At 43.9% G+C, this 14746-nt stretch overlaps 1 protein-coding gene across 6 annotated transcripts in view; it reads right to left on the bottom strand.

The window, feature by feature from the left end:
* Nucleotides 1-14746, bottom strand: part of PDZD2 (PDZ domain containing 2) — a 245239-nt gene that overhangs the window by 59891 nt on the left and 170602 nt on the right. For all 6 annotated transcript variants that reach the window (XM_081212580.1, XM_081212583.1, XM_081212582.1 and 3 more), the window contains 3 exons: nt 9689-9831; nt 7848-7980; nt 4978-5145 (listed from right to left, as the gene is read on the bottom strand). In XM_081212580.1, the coding sequence (XP_081068706.1) occupies nt 4978-5145; nt 7848-7980; nt 9689-9831 (444 nt within the window). The remainder of the gene's footprint in view (nt 1-4977; nt 5146-7847; nt 7981-9688; nt 9832-14746) is intronic.

The following is a 14746-nucleotide window of genomic DNA, read 5'->3' as shown; positions in this document are numbered from 1 at the left end:
CCCTGGGAACCGTAGTACTGGGAATTGTAGGCCTGTGAGAAAAGTCAAATGCTTAAAATATCCTTTAGATGCCCTCCAGTGTATGTGGTGGCCATGCCCAGAGTCTTCCTCTAAAACTCAGTGCTCCTGAAGGAAGTCTTCACATCCAATGTGCAGATGTGTGTCGTTTCATGCTACCTCCTTCCATGGCTAAGAGAGAAGTTCCAGGGCAACCTTCACAGGGTCAGTTTCCTTGTTATGACAGGAGACTTGTAGGGCTTCTCAGAGCTGTCTAGTGCCCATTGGGACTAGTGAGGCAGAAGGCAGGTTGCCCAGAAAGCAGAGCCGGAACCAATGACACTTGGAGCCAACTAAGTCTAGTTTTGTCCCCATCCTCATCCCTGCTGAGTTCTACAAGGGCAACCCTAAGACGAAGGAGGTGGAGCTAGGGGCAATGACAGGTGGACTCAACTACTTTGGGTTTTTACCCTCAACCTCCTCCCTTCTGAGTTCTACAAGGGCAATGCTGAGATTAAGGAGGAGGAAGGTGACAGGCAGTCTCGCCCCCTAGACCAGTTGCAAGCAAGAAGGCAGGCGGGTGGGGAATGACTGAAAGCAGTCGGAGGTTGGTGGAGCATTTCGTCAGTCACCTAATGGACCAGCCTCTGTTGAATTACACATGTCCACCAGTCCATTTGAACACCACCAGTCCATTTTTTTGGAATTGGGGAGGGCTGGAGTTCCTCCTTCCCCATCTTGCTTTCTCTGCCATCAGCAAGATTTTAGCTTTGTAGAAATGACTACGATACGATATGATACGATAATCTTTATTGTCATTATCCCAAACAGAACAATGAAATTGAAAAATCTATATAAGACATTCAGAAACCAACAAGCCTACTATCCCAGCTATCCCAACCTGGTTAGCCCCCTAAAAACTCTGATACCCCATTTTTAAATACAATATACACCCATAGAGACTACTTACACTGTGTTTAAAAACCAAAATCGCATTTGGATAGAAACTGTTTCTCAGGAGGGTAGTCCTAGTCTTTATAACCCTGTACATTCTTCCAGAAGGCAGAAGCTGAAAGAGATAATTTCCAGGGTGCGTACTATCCTACGCTATCTCTGCAGCTTTCTTATGGCACCTGGAAGCATAGATGTGATCCAAGGTGGGAAGAGTGCACCCAATTATTCTCTCCACATCAGTTGAATTTATAGGTGTCATTATTTCATCCTTATAAGTGTTCACTTAATTAAGTGTGATCTACTTATAAAATTAGCCCAAAGAAGGGGGACTACCTTGGGCCTTTCCTTTCCTTTTCCTTTTCCTCATGTTGTATCATTTATTTAATTGTAAGCTTTCAAGGCAGGCCCATGGCAGCTTCTTCCTTTAAATAATTGTGTATGGCACATAGCTATTGAAGGCACTTTTAAAAAAACAACGTGTCCTAGGAAATAACATATTATTACGTTGTAAGGAGTGCTCTAGTTTCTCTTTTCACAACGAATGTATAAAGTCATCTGGGAATGCAGAAGCCAAGACCAGTTTTCTGCCTGGAAGGGGATGTTCCAAGAGAGATGGCTTGAAGGGCTTCTGAAGTTTGTCCAATTGCTTCCAAACGAGGCAGGATATTAAGGCAAATTTTAACCATAGTTTCATATCCAGGCTTGTTTAGAAGCCATTAACCATAGTTGTGCTGGGCTCACACATAATAGCAAGCTGTGCTTAAGAGTTGAATTCCCACTTGTTCTGCCACTTGTGTCTGGGGAGGACCAAAGCAGTAAGAAGAGGTCCACCTGTTCATGCATGATGCTTGTGCATATTCTGACTTACTAAGCAGGTGAACTAATGCCAGTGTACTAGAAGATGCAAAGATCACCAGTGTTGAAGCAATGATTCTTCAACAACAACTTCGTTGGACTGGTCATGTTGTGTGGATGCCTGATTATTGTCTTCCAAAGCAGCTACTCTATTCCAAACTTAAAAATGGAAAGTGCAATGCTGGTGGTCAACAGAAGAGGTTCAAAGACTCTCTCAAAGCAAATCCTAAAAAATGTAGTATAAACACCGACAACTGGGAAACACTGGCTTGCGAGCGTTCCAGTTGGAGAACAGCCTTTGCCAAAGGTGTCATGGGTTTTGAAGACATTCAAACTCAGGAAGAAAGGGAGAAACGTGCTAAGAGGAAGACATGCTTGGCAAACCGTCACCATGATCAACTCCCTCCCGGAAACCTATGTCCCCACTGTGGAAGGACGTGTGGATCCAGAATTGGCCTCCTCAGTCACTTACAGACTCACTGCTAAATCCCTGTTTTGGAAGACAATCTTACTTGGCTACAAGTGATCGCCAAAGAAGAAGACTATGTGTGGACGGTGCTTCAAACTAGCTGGCTAAGATGATGATGTTCCAATGGGCATCAGCCACCATGGCATACAGCCCTCAGCTGGATTGGGGTCATTGCTTATTTGTAACTGAACTTATCAAAGGCCAGAACATTAATCCTTACAAAGAATCCTGCTCTTTCTCTCTCTCACACCCCTTCTCCAGTAGCTTCCACAATGGCTGCTGCTCTCCATTGCAGAACAGTTTCCAAAACTGTGCAAGACACCCTTTTAGGCAGGGTGTGGGAGTCCTACGCTCCACTACAGAGCAGTCCAACTGAATAGCCAGCACGATCGGCATTTTTGGGGGAAAATGCAATGAATCAGCGTTATCACAAATGAGCAAATAAAGAGTTCATTCAGGTTTTTGTGTGTGTGTTTAACTTAAACAGATTTTTTTTGTACAATGTAAAGCAAAACAGAGCCAAAGATTTTGCAACACTGTAAAACTTCCAGAAACCAAATTCCCTCCCTAAAAACAGATGGTTATTATTTAAAAGGGGTGTAAGATTACGCACATACATTGGCTATTTCAGCACCTGCAGGAAACAGACTTCTTGTACCTTTTGCAGCCCTCACTGCTGCAAGGAACGAAAAGGGGGCTTGTTGTTTTTCATGGGGTGTTTTCCCATTAGACATTCCTTTTACTGGGTTCAAGCCACAGTACTGGGTAATCCATATGGTTACTATCAAATGGGAATAACTTTTCTGCATTATTATTATTTTTTAAAATACGCCCATCTTGTTTATACAGTTATGCTATACACTTTGCACTTAGAAATATTTTTAGCCTGATATCTGGATCTATCCCTAAGTCTAATTAATTAACAGAAAGCAACGGTGTGGCAAAGCCCACAAACCAAGAAGACAGCCGCTTCGACTCAAGAAGAGAAAGTATGAAGTAGTAGCAGATCCAGGAGGAGAGGATGGGTGCAAAAGCATGTATGCCCCAATAATAATAATAACAATAATGTATTACTTATACCCCAACCATCCAACTGGGTTGCCCCAGCAATAAAATGGGTGCGTGTAGGATAGATGGCACTGGAACATTCATCATAATTTGCTCACACAAAGCTTGCATGGTGGTTAGATTATGTCTGGTCTTTATTGAGCATTTGTTCTGACTGGTTTGCAGGGAGGTTATATGGCAATGAGCATTCATCCCACATTTATCGCAATTTGCTTGCAGGGTGTTTATACATGTTCCTGCTAATCATTTGTTCATCCCATACTTTTCAGTGCATTTCCCCATCACTCTCCAAACTGCAAAAAGACATTCTTAAAACATTGATATATATTTTTTACACGTAGGGCAGGAGAACACTTTAATCCACTGGGCAAAACTAAAGTTCTGGTATGCACTTGAATCCCCCCTGTGAAGTACCGAGAGTCCGTACACACCTGCTGTCTGCACACCTCAATAGACTAATGTTTGTGAGGAGTCTATAGGGCAGGATGGGCACCACATAAATCAGGATCTACAAGGAAGTGACTGGGTGATTTGCCGTAGGCTGACAAAGCTTTATGACTCTCAGTTGGTCAATAACAGCAACAACGAAAAGGGGACAGAGAGAGAGAGAGAGAGAGAGAGAGAGAGAGAGAGAGAGAGAACCCTTAATTAGGCTGCTGAATTGAAGCTTCAGAGCCAGGGGTTGGAATTGACCACCAAGTCTCAACTAAGGCCAGGGCCTTTTCAGTACTGCCCCCGACTTGGTGGAACGCTCTGTCACAAGAGACTGGGGCCCTATGGGACTTGACATCTTTCCGCAGGGCCTGCAAGACAGAGCTGTTCCACCTGGCCTTTGGTTTGGACTCAGTCTGACCCTTATGTCTTCCCTCCCCTTACGGTTTTGATTTATGGGCTACTTTTTAAATGAAGCTGCTTTTTAAATTGCATTTTAACCTGTATTTTAAATTGGGTCCCCCCCAATTATGTTTCTGTTGTAATTTTACTGGTGTTCAAGGTAAAGGTAAAGGGACCCCTGACCATTAGGTCGAGTCGTGACCAACTCTGGGGTTGTGGCGCTCATCTCGCTATATTGGCCGAGGGAGCTGGTCATGTGGCCAGCATGACTAAGCCGCTTCTGACGAACCAGAGCAGCGCACGGAAACACCATTTACCTTCCCGCAGGAGCGGTACCTATTTAGCTACTTGCACTTTGACGTGTTTTCGAACTACTAGGTTTGCAGGAGCAGGGACCGAGCAACAGGAGCTCACCCCATCACAGGGATTCAAACCACCGACCTTCTGATTGGCATGTCCTAGGCTCTGTGGTTTAACCCACAGCGCCACCCGTGTCCCTGGTGTTAGCCGCCCTGAACCCGGCTCTGGCCGGGGAGGTAGGGGTATAAATAAATTTATTATTATTATTATTATTATTATTATTATTATTATTATTATTATTAGTTCCCTTATGACTCTATGATTCTATGATGTCAGTCCTGGTTTGATATCTTGATGTTATGATGATAAGACTAACTTACTGGGAAGGGAAGTTGTTGCATCATGACACATTTCCAAAGCGGTAGGCATAGTTGCTGAAGGTGGCAGTCAATTTGCTAACCAAGCGACGTTCAAAGCAGCATATCCAAAGCCTCACTTACGGGTTCCAGGACTTCTGGCACCAGAGTCTTTCCTTTGTCCTCCTCCTCCTCCGGCTCTTCGTTCTCTTTATTATCAGTCCAGGGAGCCGCATCTTGAGCAGAGCAATTGCTGATTAAGTCTGGCAAACTTGTAGATGGGTAACTGAGAAAATCCTCTTCTGCCCCTTCCTGTGAGGAAGAAGGAGGAGAGGGAGAAGAACACTTGCCATTACATCCTTGCACATACAAGCTTAGTACAACAACCCTGAAAAGTTAGTGGTGTATTAGTATTGAATGATATATTGTGGGTCGGTGTAAAGGGAGATTGCGATGGTACATACTGGTGAAGACAACTGTTTTGAGACTCCCAGGAGTGATCTAATCATACAATCCACACAAGCAATGAATGCAAGAGCACAACACCCTTCAAAAATATTCACTTCCATTTTTGTTTTTATTTTAATATTAGTCATCCAATGGTTTTATTACCTCCCTGGTTTCCCGCTTCTTTAATTGTGTGTGTGTGTGTGTGTGTGTGTGTGTGTGTGTGTGAAGCACTTGGAAGCTCTTTTGGTATTAAGTAGGATATAAATGTATGAAATACATAAATTTCAAAACTTAGTTTGTGTAGCTTTCGCTAAAGTTGGTTACAGCATGGCGCTGATAACACCAAGGTTACAGGTTTGATCCCCGTATGGGACAGCTGCATATTCCTGCACTGCAGGGGGTTGGACTAGATGACCCTCCCTTCCAGCTCTACAATTCTATGACCCTCATAGCCTTTCTTGTCTTGTCTTACTGTAGGCTTGTAGAACTCACTGCTTTCAGTTGTGCATACTCTCAGGAAATCATGCTGAGGACTGTGGGCTTCATCCATTATCCTCAAACCATGGATAATTAGAGTACTACTCCACACCTTTAGCAAACTACAGTTCCCATGATTCTTTGGGGGAAGCCATGACTGCTTAAAGCGGTATGATACAGCGTTAAATGCATATGGTGCAGATGTGGCCCTAGTGAACCAAGGAGCTGAATCTGCAGTCAGGCTGGATTTATTGGTCAGAAACGGACAATAGTTTTGAAAAGAGCTGAAATCAATGTGACGTGCCTGTGGTATACATTTCTTTTGTTCCATTTTGCATGTTGCTTTAAGAAAAGGGAGGGAAAACAAGAGGTCATAATGTGTTCATTGGAATAATTCGCAATAACATGTTCATAATCTGATGATGGCAGCATCAAAAGGCAAGTCACATGCGTGGAGCAGCCATTACTATCCAACACGATAGACCAGCCTTCCGCAATCTGGGGCTTTCTAGATGTTTTGGACCAATTCCCATCAGCTCCAGGCAGCATGGCCAATGATAGCAGCTGTATTCCAAAACATATAGAGGACAGCAAGTAAGTCAGAGGAAGCTGCCACAGAAAGAACTTTCCCTCCATCACAATGCTTGCTTTTCAGCCAATTCCCATTCACCCATTCAGTTGCATCGAATGTTGACTAGTCAAGTGAAGTGTGTGCGTGCCTGAAGCAGCCCTTCACATCTCTCCTGAAAATGAACACAGCACAACCTGCAGTTCACCTGAAGCAGATTCTGGCATGGTTTTCTCCTAGGAGAATTCATGTCAGTCGTAGAGATTCTGGTGTGGCGTGACTGGAGAAAGGACTTCGGGAAGGTGTGGGCCAAAACCCAGCTCTTGAAACGCAGCCCAACTCAAAGGCAAACACATCAACCTACATTCTGAATGGTTCTACTGACAAGGTGAGGGATACACTGCGAAGCTGCTGCCAAACTGGCTGATGCTAAATAACTCCAGCTGAAATGTTGCAGAAGTCATCGTAAGCTAACGACTCTTGAGTCTTGTCAGTGGACTTGGCGGGTGTGTCTTTTGCTCATGGTACAGGGTTTTAAATTTTGGACATGGGCTGCAAGAGGCAATGTTGTAATTCATGGTCATATTCTAGCCAAGGAATGTGTGATCTGGGCAAGGAGGGTGGCCTGGGAAAAGTTGGATAGAGAAGGCCAGACAAAGAGGTCTCAAGGGCCGCACTCGAGGTTTCTCATACGTACTCTGGCATGTAGTGGAAGCATGAGAGAAGGTGGTAACCAGGTTAATAAACAATCCCTATAAAACTTTGTTAAATGGCATGTGATAGCCAGAAAAAAATATTTGCAAAATTTTGGAAAAGTAATAGAAACACAAATAGAAAGATTTTGGAACAATTAGAAATATCTACACTGACAACACTTTTGAGAAATATAGATTAACAATGAGGTAAGTGTGAGAAGGTGGGATTTAATGTCACAATATGTATATTACACTAATATACCAGGAGTAAAATTTATGGTGAATGAGTATATGATGCTATTCAATGAACTACTGAAGATATGAGAAACTGGGCTTTTAATAGGTCAAAATGAATTCATTTGTCTTCCCTTAATGTTCTATGTATTGACGGAAACTATTAGATGCATATTTTGCACTTTAACCATTACAGCGTTTCATGCCGTAGAATAACATGAGGTGACAATGGTTTGAACACATATTCTCTGCCTCCAAAACAAACATCTCAGGAAGCAGAAAATGTGTTCCACGGCCACTTTGAACATGTATAACACCCCCATATAGCTCAACCAGCAGCCATTGTGGGACCTCTTCTCCATTAATTTAATAAAAGAAACTAAGCTAATTGCTATTGTCCATTGCTGCAATGGCAAATTCCCCAGGTTATTGATTCACTGAGTAAAGATGTACCTTCTTTCATCAGTCCTGAATTTTCCCACCCATTTTTCAAAAGCCATCTAAGCTAGTGGCTACAGTCACGTATTGCAGGAGTAGATCTTCTGTGCATACCTAAACATACTGAATCCATTTAATTGACTATTACCTACCCTGCTTGCAACTACCAGGTACACAAGGCCTTCGGCCGAACGAAGAAGAGCGACAGCATCTTGATGGGAGAGGCCAACCAAAGAGTGGCCATTGATCATGAGCAGTTCATCGCCAACTTTCAGTCTACCATCTCTAAGGAAAGAGGAAAAGGACAACAAAGACTTTTCAGTTTCATGGGGAATGTTTCTAGGTTCTGAAGCGTCAAGAAAGTTAGTATTCTGTAGGCGAACATTATATTCTGATGCTACTGCTCAAGGAACAACAGGAGGTACCACATCATTTGGGCAAAAGTGTTGTGTGTTTTTTAATAATAATAATAAAAATGGGTCGCCACACAAACCTCTTGCCCAGTCAAAGAAAGCAAGAATAAATGTCGGTGCTTCCTTTCCCCCATACTCCTACTTTCAGTGGGGAAGTTTCAAGTTGAATATAGGAGGCACCGCCTGCATTTTGTTAATAATGAATATTCAAGTCACTCCACATTTACTTAACACCTTCTCTGGAGCGTTTCGGAGCACTTTATAGACACTAACGATATCACTGGTAAGTAGGTCAGCTTTAATATTAAATTTTCCGTGGAGCAGTTAACTCGCTCACTTGTTGTGGAGTAGTTAGCTCGGCATGCACCCTTTCCTGTAGTACAACTGCCCAGCACCAAATCCATCTCTCCAGGTAGGAATAGGTAGGAGCACTGGCAGACTTCTGCCAGCCTCTTTTTCAAGAGATGGACTAATACCCTGCCAAGGCTTATGTGTAGTGTGCCTGACCTACTTTCTCACTGTGGCGAGGGAATCCTATAACATGCTACAACAGTAAGGTTGCCAGACAAAAGCTCAGAAACAAAGAACAACCTAAAGCAGGAATGGGGAAGCAGTGGCTGTCCAGATGGTGTTGGACTCCAACTCCCATCCGTCCCAGACAGCATGATCAGTGGTTAGGGGTGGAGAATGAAGGTACCCTTCGTGAAAATGAGGTGTACATGTACAGTTTATGCTGGGCCAAAAAAACCTCCAAGGATCCTTTTCTTCCACCTGCATAAGAAATGCCATCCCATAAAGGACGACGGGATCTAATTATATGGCTGTTTACATTCCCAGGTTCAGGAACCTACCACAGATTTCTGAAACACATGAGAGTTGCACACATCTTACTACCCTGGTGGCTTCCAGATTTCCAAATAAGCCTCGTTCGAATTGCTTCAGTCTCCGAGATCTCTGATTTTCCTGGTGGTGGAACTGGAACAGCAAGAAACTCAAGGGTGCTCCAGGCAATTTATTTACTAACATCAGGCACACCACGGGTAGGAGGATGCCCTCAAGAGGGTGATGGCAAAGGGAGTAACCTCTTTGGGGTTGTTGCTTCAGGGGCAGGGCACAATCTTACAGGGACTTATTCTATCAAGCCTCATATAAAGATTTTTGGTTGGTTGCAACTTCTGCTTCTGCTATAGAAACTAAAAACCCTGATATGAGACTTGAAAGAATCTAGACAGAGCAGGGGGCTAGATGGGTATCCTGGAAAAGCTCCAGTGGGGCCTCTGGAAGTTGCCTTCAGTGTAAGGAAGGCTTGAGAAATGTTTTTAGTGGTGAGATTTGGTGGGAGTGGCTGTGTAGGGAAACAACTCTTGCAGCAGCATCAATTTATTATTTTACTTTTTCTCGTTTGTTTTGGATTTGAATTATAAGTTGCTTTGAGGGGCCAATCCTTGCTGAAAAGTGGGGAATAATTTTTTTTAAAAAAACTAATTTGGCAGCCACCTACTGCTTTCATTTACTTAAACCTTTGTGTTACACCCAAACGATGGGATAGTCAGATGATGTGACAACAGAACAAATTGTACCTGTGAGCAGAGCCTCCTTCTTCCACCCGTGCGATAATGATGGCGTGAGGAGAACGTTTCGATCCTCGGCCTCCGGTGATCTGGATTCCCAGCCCATCTGTTCCCTTCATCATGGTCATCTTCCATATCCGGCAACCTTCTCGCTAGGAGAGGAATTTTCAGAGAGTTCTTCCATTTTTATTTAGGAGAAGACACTTTCCAGCTGCACCCTAAAATTACTCACTCTGGCTGAGAGATCTAGCAGACCAGATCAGCATGTACAAACTGGGCTTTTGTCTCGTTGGAAAGGGAAAGGCAAGAGACCTCAGAGAGAGACCTTTTGTTTCTCCTTTGCCAGCAAAGGAAACCTGGGTGCTTGAGATATTACAGGTCATAGTTAAAGCATATTGTTTTGGCAGTTTTTGCACTCAGTTTTTGCACATGCCCATCTCCTAAATATCAAAATGCAACCATGTTATGTCCCATTTTACAGTAATCATCATGGACGCGCATATATTCAAGTTAATATTCAGCTGTAAGTATTTTGTATTAACTGAAGTAAGAACAGTGGTACCTTGGTTTGCAACCGCTTTGGATTACAACCACGTCAAAATCTGGAAGTGCGTGTCCCTTTTTTTGGATTACAACCAATTTTTTTTTGGAGGCCCCATTGGTGAAAGCGTGCCTTGGGTTACAACCTGTTTTGGTTTACAACCGGACCTCCGGAATGGATTATGGTTGTAAACCAAAGTACCACAGTACAGGCAACTCCCAATTTACGTGTCCCTAATCGATGTGCGACCACGCCAAACCCAGAAGTGACTTTAAAAATGGTAATAAGGGCCCTAAAAGAGAGAAGGCAATTTATAAGATATTGACAGGTGGGGCTTACCAACTCATCAAGGGATATTACAGCTCCCTCGCTGAATTTTCAACTTGCGGGGGCGGGGGGGGGAGTATGTCTCAAGACGTCTGGAAGAACTTTCTTTTGGTAAGAGTTGTTCAATACTGGTATGGATTCAAATTAGATTCAGACTAAATATCAGAAAGAACTTTCTGACAGTAAGAGCTGTTGGACAGTGGAACAGACTCCCTCAGGAGGTTGTGGGTTCTCCTTCCCTGGAGGGAAGAATTTGGGGGGCCATCTGTCATAGATGCTTTAGTTGAGATTCCTGCATTGCAGAGGGTTTGATTAGATGACCCTCAGGACCCCTTCCAATGCTACAATTCTATGAATCTATGATTCTAAGATTGCTTAGTATGCAGGCAATATTACTCCTAATTGCTCACTTAAGAGGCGATACCATGAACTACTTTGAGCATATCTGGGTACCTATGTTTATGTCCTGACTTTCTCTGCCCCTTTGGTCTCCTGCACCCCAAGATCCCAGGCTAACCGGCCTGATATCTACTGGGACAAAGCATGCACACTTCGATTCCAGGAATCAAATATTTCTTTGCTCTTGCACTGCACAAAAGTACAGAAACGGTGATGGCAATTTATCTGGAGGCAAGGTGTACTGGGTAGAAAATCCAGCTCGGTTTTCAGATGCGAGCTGACACCTGGGGTTACAAGGGCGACTCCCCCCCCCCCCCCGCACTTGGCAGAGACTTTGCTGCAAAAGGTGAAGAGCTTGTGGTAAGAGTGAGATGGTTGTCTTTTGGCACGTCTTCCTTGTCAGCAGCACTCAGCAGGCAGGACAATGGGCTCCAAGCACTTAAGACAGGCATCGTTTAAAGTGAAAGTGAGGAGCATGTGCCATAATTGAACATAACAGTTTGCAGAAGAAGAAGATGTTATTCTAGGTTCTTTCTTTCTTTCTTTCTTTCTTTCTTTCTTTCAAAAAAAGGGATTCCCATGATACACTGAAACTCAGGCGCTTACTGCACTGCAGTATTTTACCATTCTGTACTCATTTATTCAATCCCACCCCCTACCCCCCACTTCATATTCATGCGCTTCGTTATATCAAACACAAATAACAGAATCACCGCTTATAAGGACACAACAGAGTGCTTTATATCAGATCAGACTATTTGCCTAATATTGTCTTCTCTGACTGGCAAAACAAATACAATACAGTAGTACCTCGGGTTAAGTACTTAATTCGTTCTGGAGGTCCGTACTTAACCTGAAACTGTTCTTAACCTGAAGCACCACTTTAGCTAATGGGGCCTCCTGCTGCAGCTGCACCGCCGCTGCATGATTTCTGTTCTCATCCTGAAGCAAAGTTCTTAACCCGAGGTAATATTTCTGGGTTAACGGAGTCTGTAACCTGAAGCGTATGTAACCCGAGGTACCACTGTACGTACCTTGTTACGCAGATGCAATAGTTACAAGATATAGAGTGCAACAGGCTGAATGGTGATGTATGTAACAAATTTCTTTACTGGTTACTTCCTAACATACGAATCAAGTCCAGGATGTACACCATATACAATCCTTAAGCAAGGTATAGAACCTATTCAATTAAATCCAATGCAGATATATTTCTTCCTTTCTTAATACACTGGCAGCATCTTTCCAGGACCTCAGGCAGAGAAAGATCCATCACACCATCATAGGAGGCTGACCACCTTCACCCTTCGTTACCCATGCTGATGAACCTACGCAAGCCAAACCAACGCAGGGCACTTCCCCTGAAGAAAGGTGTATCCAGAGCAAATCTTTCCTGGTGATTTAAGCAACAGAACCGCACACCTTCATTTATGAGTGTGGCCAACCCTTGGCAATGGCGCTACAAGTGGCACAGGCAATGGGAGCTGCAACAGTCCTGCCTTGAACCATGAGAGGAGACCCAGGCTAGGCTACGGCAGACCTAAAGGCCTGCCAGGCTGTCGGTCTCCCCTCCGGCATGATGGTGCCATCTGCTACTTGGCTCAGGAAACTAGAGGCAATACCGTACCAAGGTACCGTATTTTTCACTCTATAGGACGCACCGGACAATAGGAGGGGGAGAACAGGTAAAAAAAATTATCCCCCTCTCTGCTCAGCACCCCTTCAGTAAAGCAGCAGGAGAAACGGAGTCCCTTTCATTTCTCCTCCTGCTTCGCTAAAGGGGCGCTGTGCAAAGAGGGAAAACTGTGCAGCACCTCTCCAGCGAAGCGAAGCCTGGAGAGCAAGAGGGATCGGTGTGCACCGACCCCTCTCGCTCTCCAGGCTTCAGGCGGCTATCTGCAAGCCTTCAGAGTGCAGCGGGAACTCCAGCTGTGCTCCGAAGGCTTGCAGATAGCTGCCTGAAGCCCCCGGAGCGCAGCAAGAGTTCCTTGCGCTCCGGGGGCTTCAGGCGGATTCAGCGAAAGCAACGCGAAGCCTCCAGAGCGTGGGGGGAGCTCTCCCTCTGCGCTTCGGAGGCTTCGCATTGCTATCGCTGAAGCCAAGGAGCCTGCATTCGCTCCATAAGATGTACACACATTTCCCCTTCATTTTTGGAGGGGGGAAAGTGCATCCTATAGAGTGAAAAATACGGCAACTCAGCAGTAGTGTGTGGCAGAGCCAACACAAAACACCATTGACCACCATTACCTTGGGGCAAGTTAAGCACACACCTTACATTTAATGGTTGCAGTGGGTCAGGTAGAACTGCAGGCAACATTCTGAGCCTTAAGCAAAAAATCATGATCGATAGCAGATAATAAATAAAGAGAAGCAGACAGATAGATAGTAGATTGATAGATGCAAGTGTTCTTGTTTCCCACAAACCCTTGGAATCCCTTTCATTTTTGTTTCTCCCTCCATCAGCAATGGCTCCTTTGGTCTCCCCAGATGTGGTCACCTTCCTTCTTGTCGCTTGGTCCTTCCACAAAGTGGTACCTTCCAGTTGTTTTGATCTACAACACCCGTCAGCCCCAGCCATTACGGCCAAAGTTAAAAATATCTACAGGACATCAGCTTGGGAAAGGCTCTCTTCCCCAACTATTGCAGTTGCAGATGCCCATTGATTGCCCTAAAATGCTTAACTTTAGGTAGATCATGCCCTATGGTATATTTTTCTTCTTACATGTGACTTTCTTTCCCCTGAACAGGTCTTCTTTTTGGATATCATAAAGGGATCTAGCTAAAATTTGCATTTAAAAGAAACGTAAATCTCCATGTGCGTACACTACAAAAACAATTAAACTGTGTTCAAAGTGGCAAGAATTTCATTTTCTGTCTCATTATGTGTGAAAATGGGTTATCTGTGTTATATAACAGACCCCGAGTGAGAATAACATTTGTTAATTTCATGCTGCTCCCAGGAGTTATCTGCCTACGTCAGGAAACTGCATTGACCGTCAGAAATATACATCTATCTTTGGAACCCATCTACAGATTGAATTGCAAGTGCCTGTGATACAGCTGCTAAGAGGTTATGTCTGGCCAGGACTAAGCAGGAAAGCTTGAATCGCTCTTGGCTCAAGGCAGCGCCATTAAACCCCTTGATTTCATAATAACCAAATTCCATCATTAATAAAACAAAAAGGAACGCTATTTGTTCTCCTGAGTAAAAACACAGCCTGTGTGAAAAACATTCTGTTATCAGAAATTCAATACCTTTGGGCTTAAAAACTGCATTCGTACACACACACACACACAAACCATGCACAGTTGTCTTAAATTTGAAGAAAACATTGTTAAAAACAATGTCAGTCTCCAAATTTTATTTGCTCTTTCACCTACATATTGTTTTGTTTTCTGCAGCATCTTTGTTTTGTTACCTTATTATTTTGTAAGCTACTTTGAAAATGCCTTGACTTGTAAAGTAGGTTCATAATTTAAATGAATGAATAATTGAATTGGGGCTTCTGGTGAAAGTGAGTTAGCGCTCCGCATCACAACATCATGAAAACTGTACTATACACTGCAGAGGAGGAAGGGCGAAATCAACAGGTTTGGGGGCAGGAATCCAGTTTCCAATAACGGCCACATTCGGGTGATCTCAGTAAAGCAAGACATGAACAAATCCTGTGCTCCCACTTGCGAGTGCTTTGCTCCTGCCATCATACATTCAAGGGGCAGGAAATCCAGCTCCAACTGAGCTGCTCAGCCAAGTCATGACCTCCGTTTATGGGTAGCTGTCAGACCTGAATGAAGACTAG

This window comes from Podarcis bocagei, assembly GCF_964188305.1.
Source record: "Podarcis bocagei genome assembly, chromosome: 11".
In the NCBI taxonomy this organism is placed as follows: Eukaryota; Metazoa; Chordata; class Lepidosauria; order Squamata; family Lacertidae; genus Podarcis; species Podarcis bocagei.
This window is presented reverse-complemented; position numbering and strand designations above follow the sequence as displayed.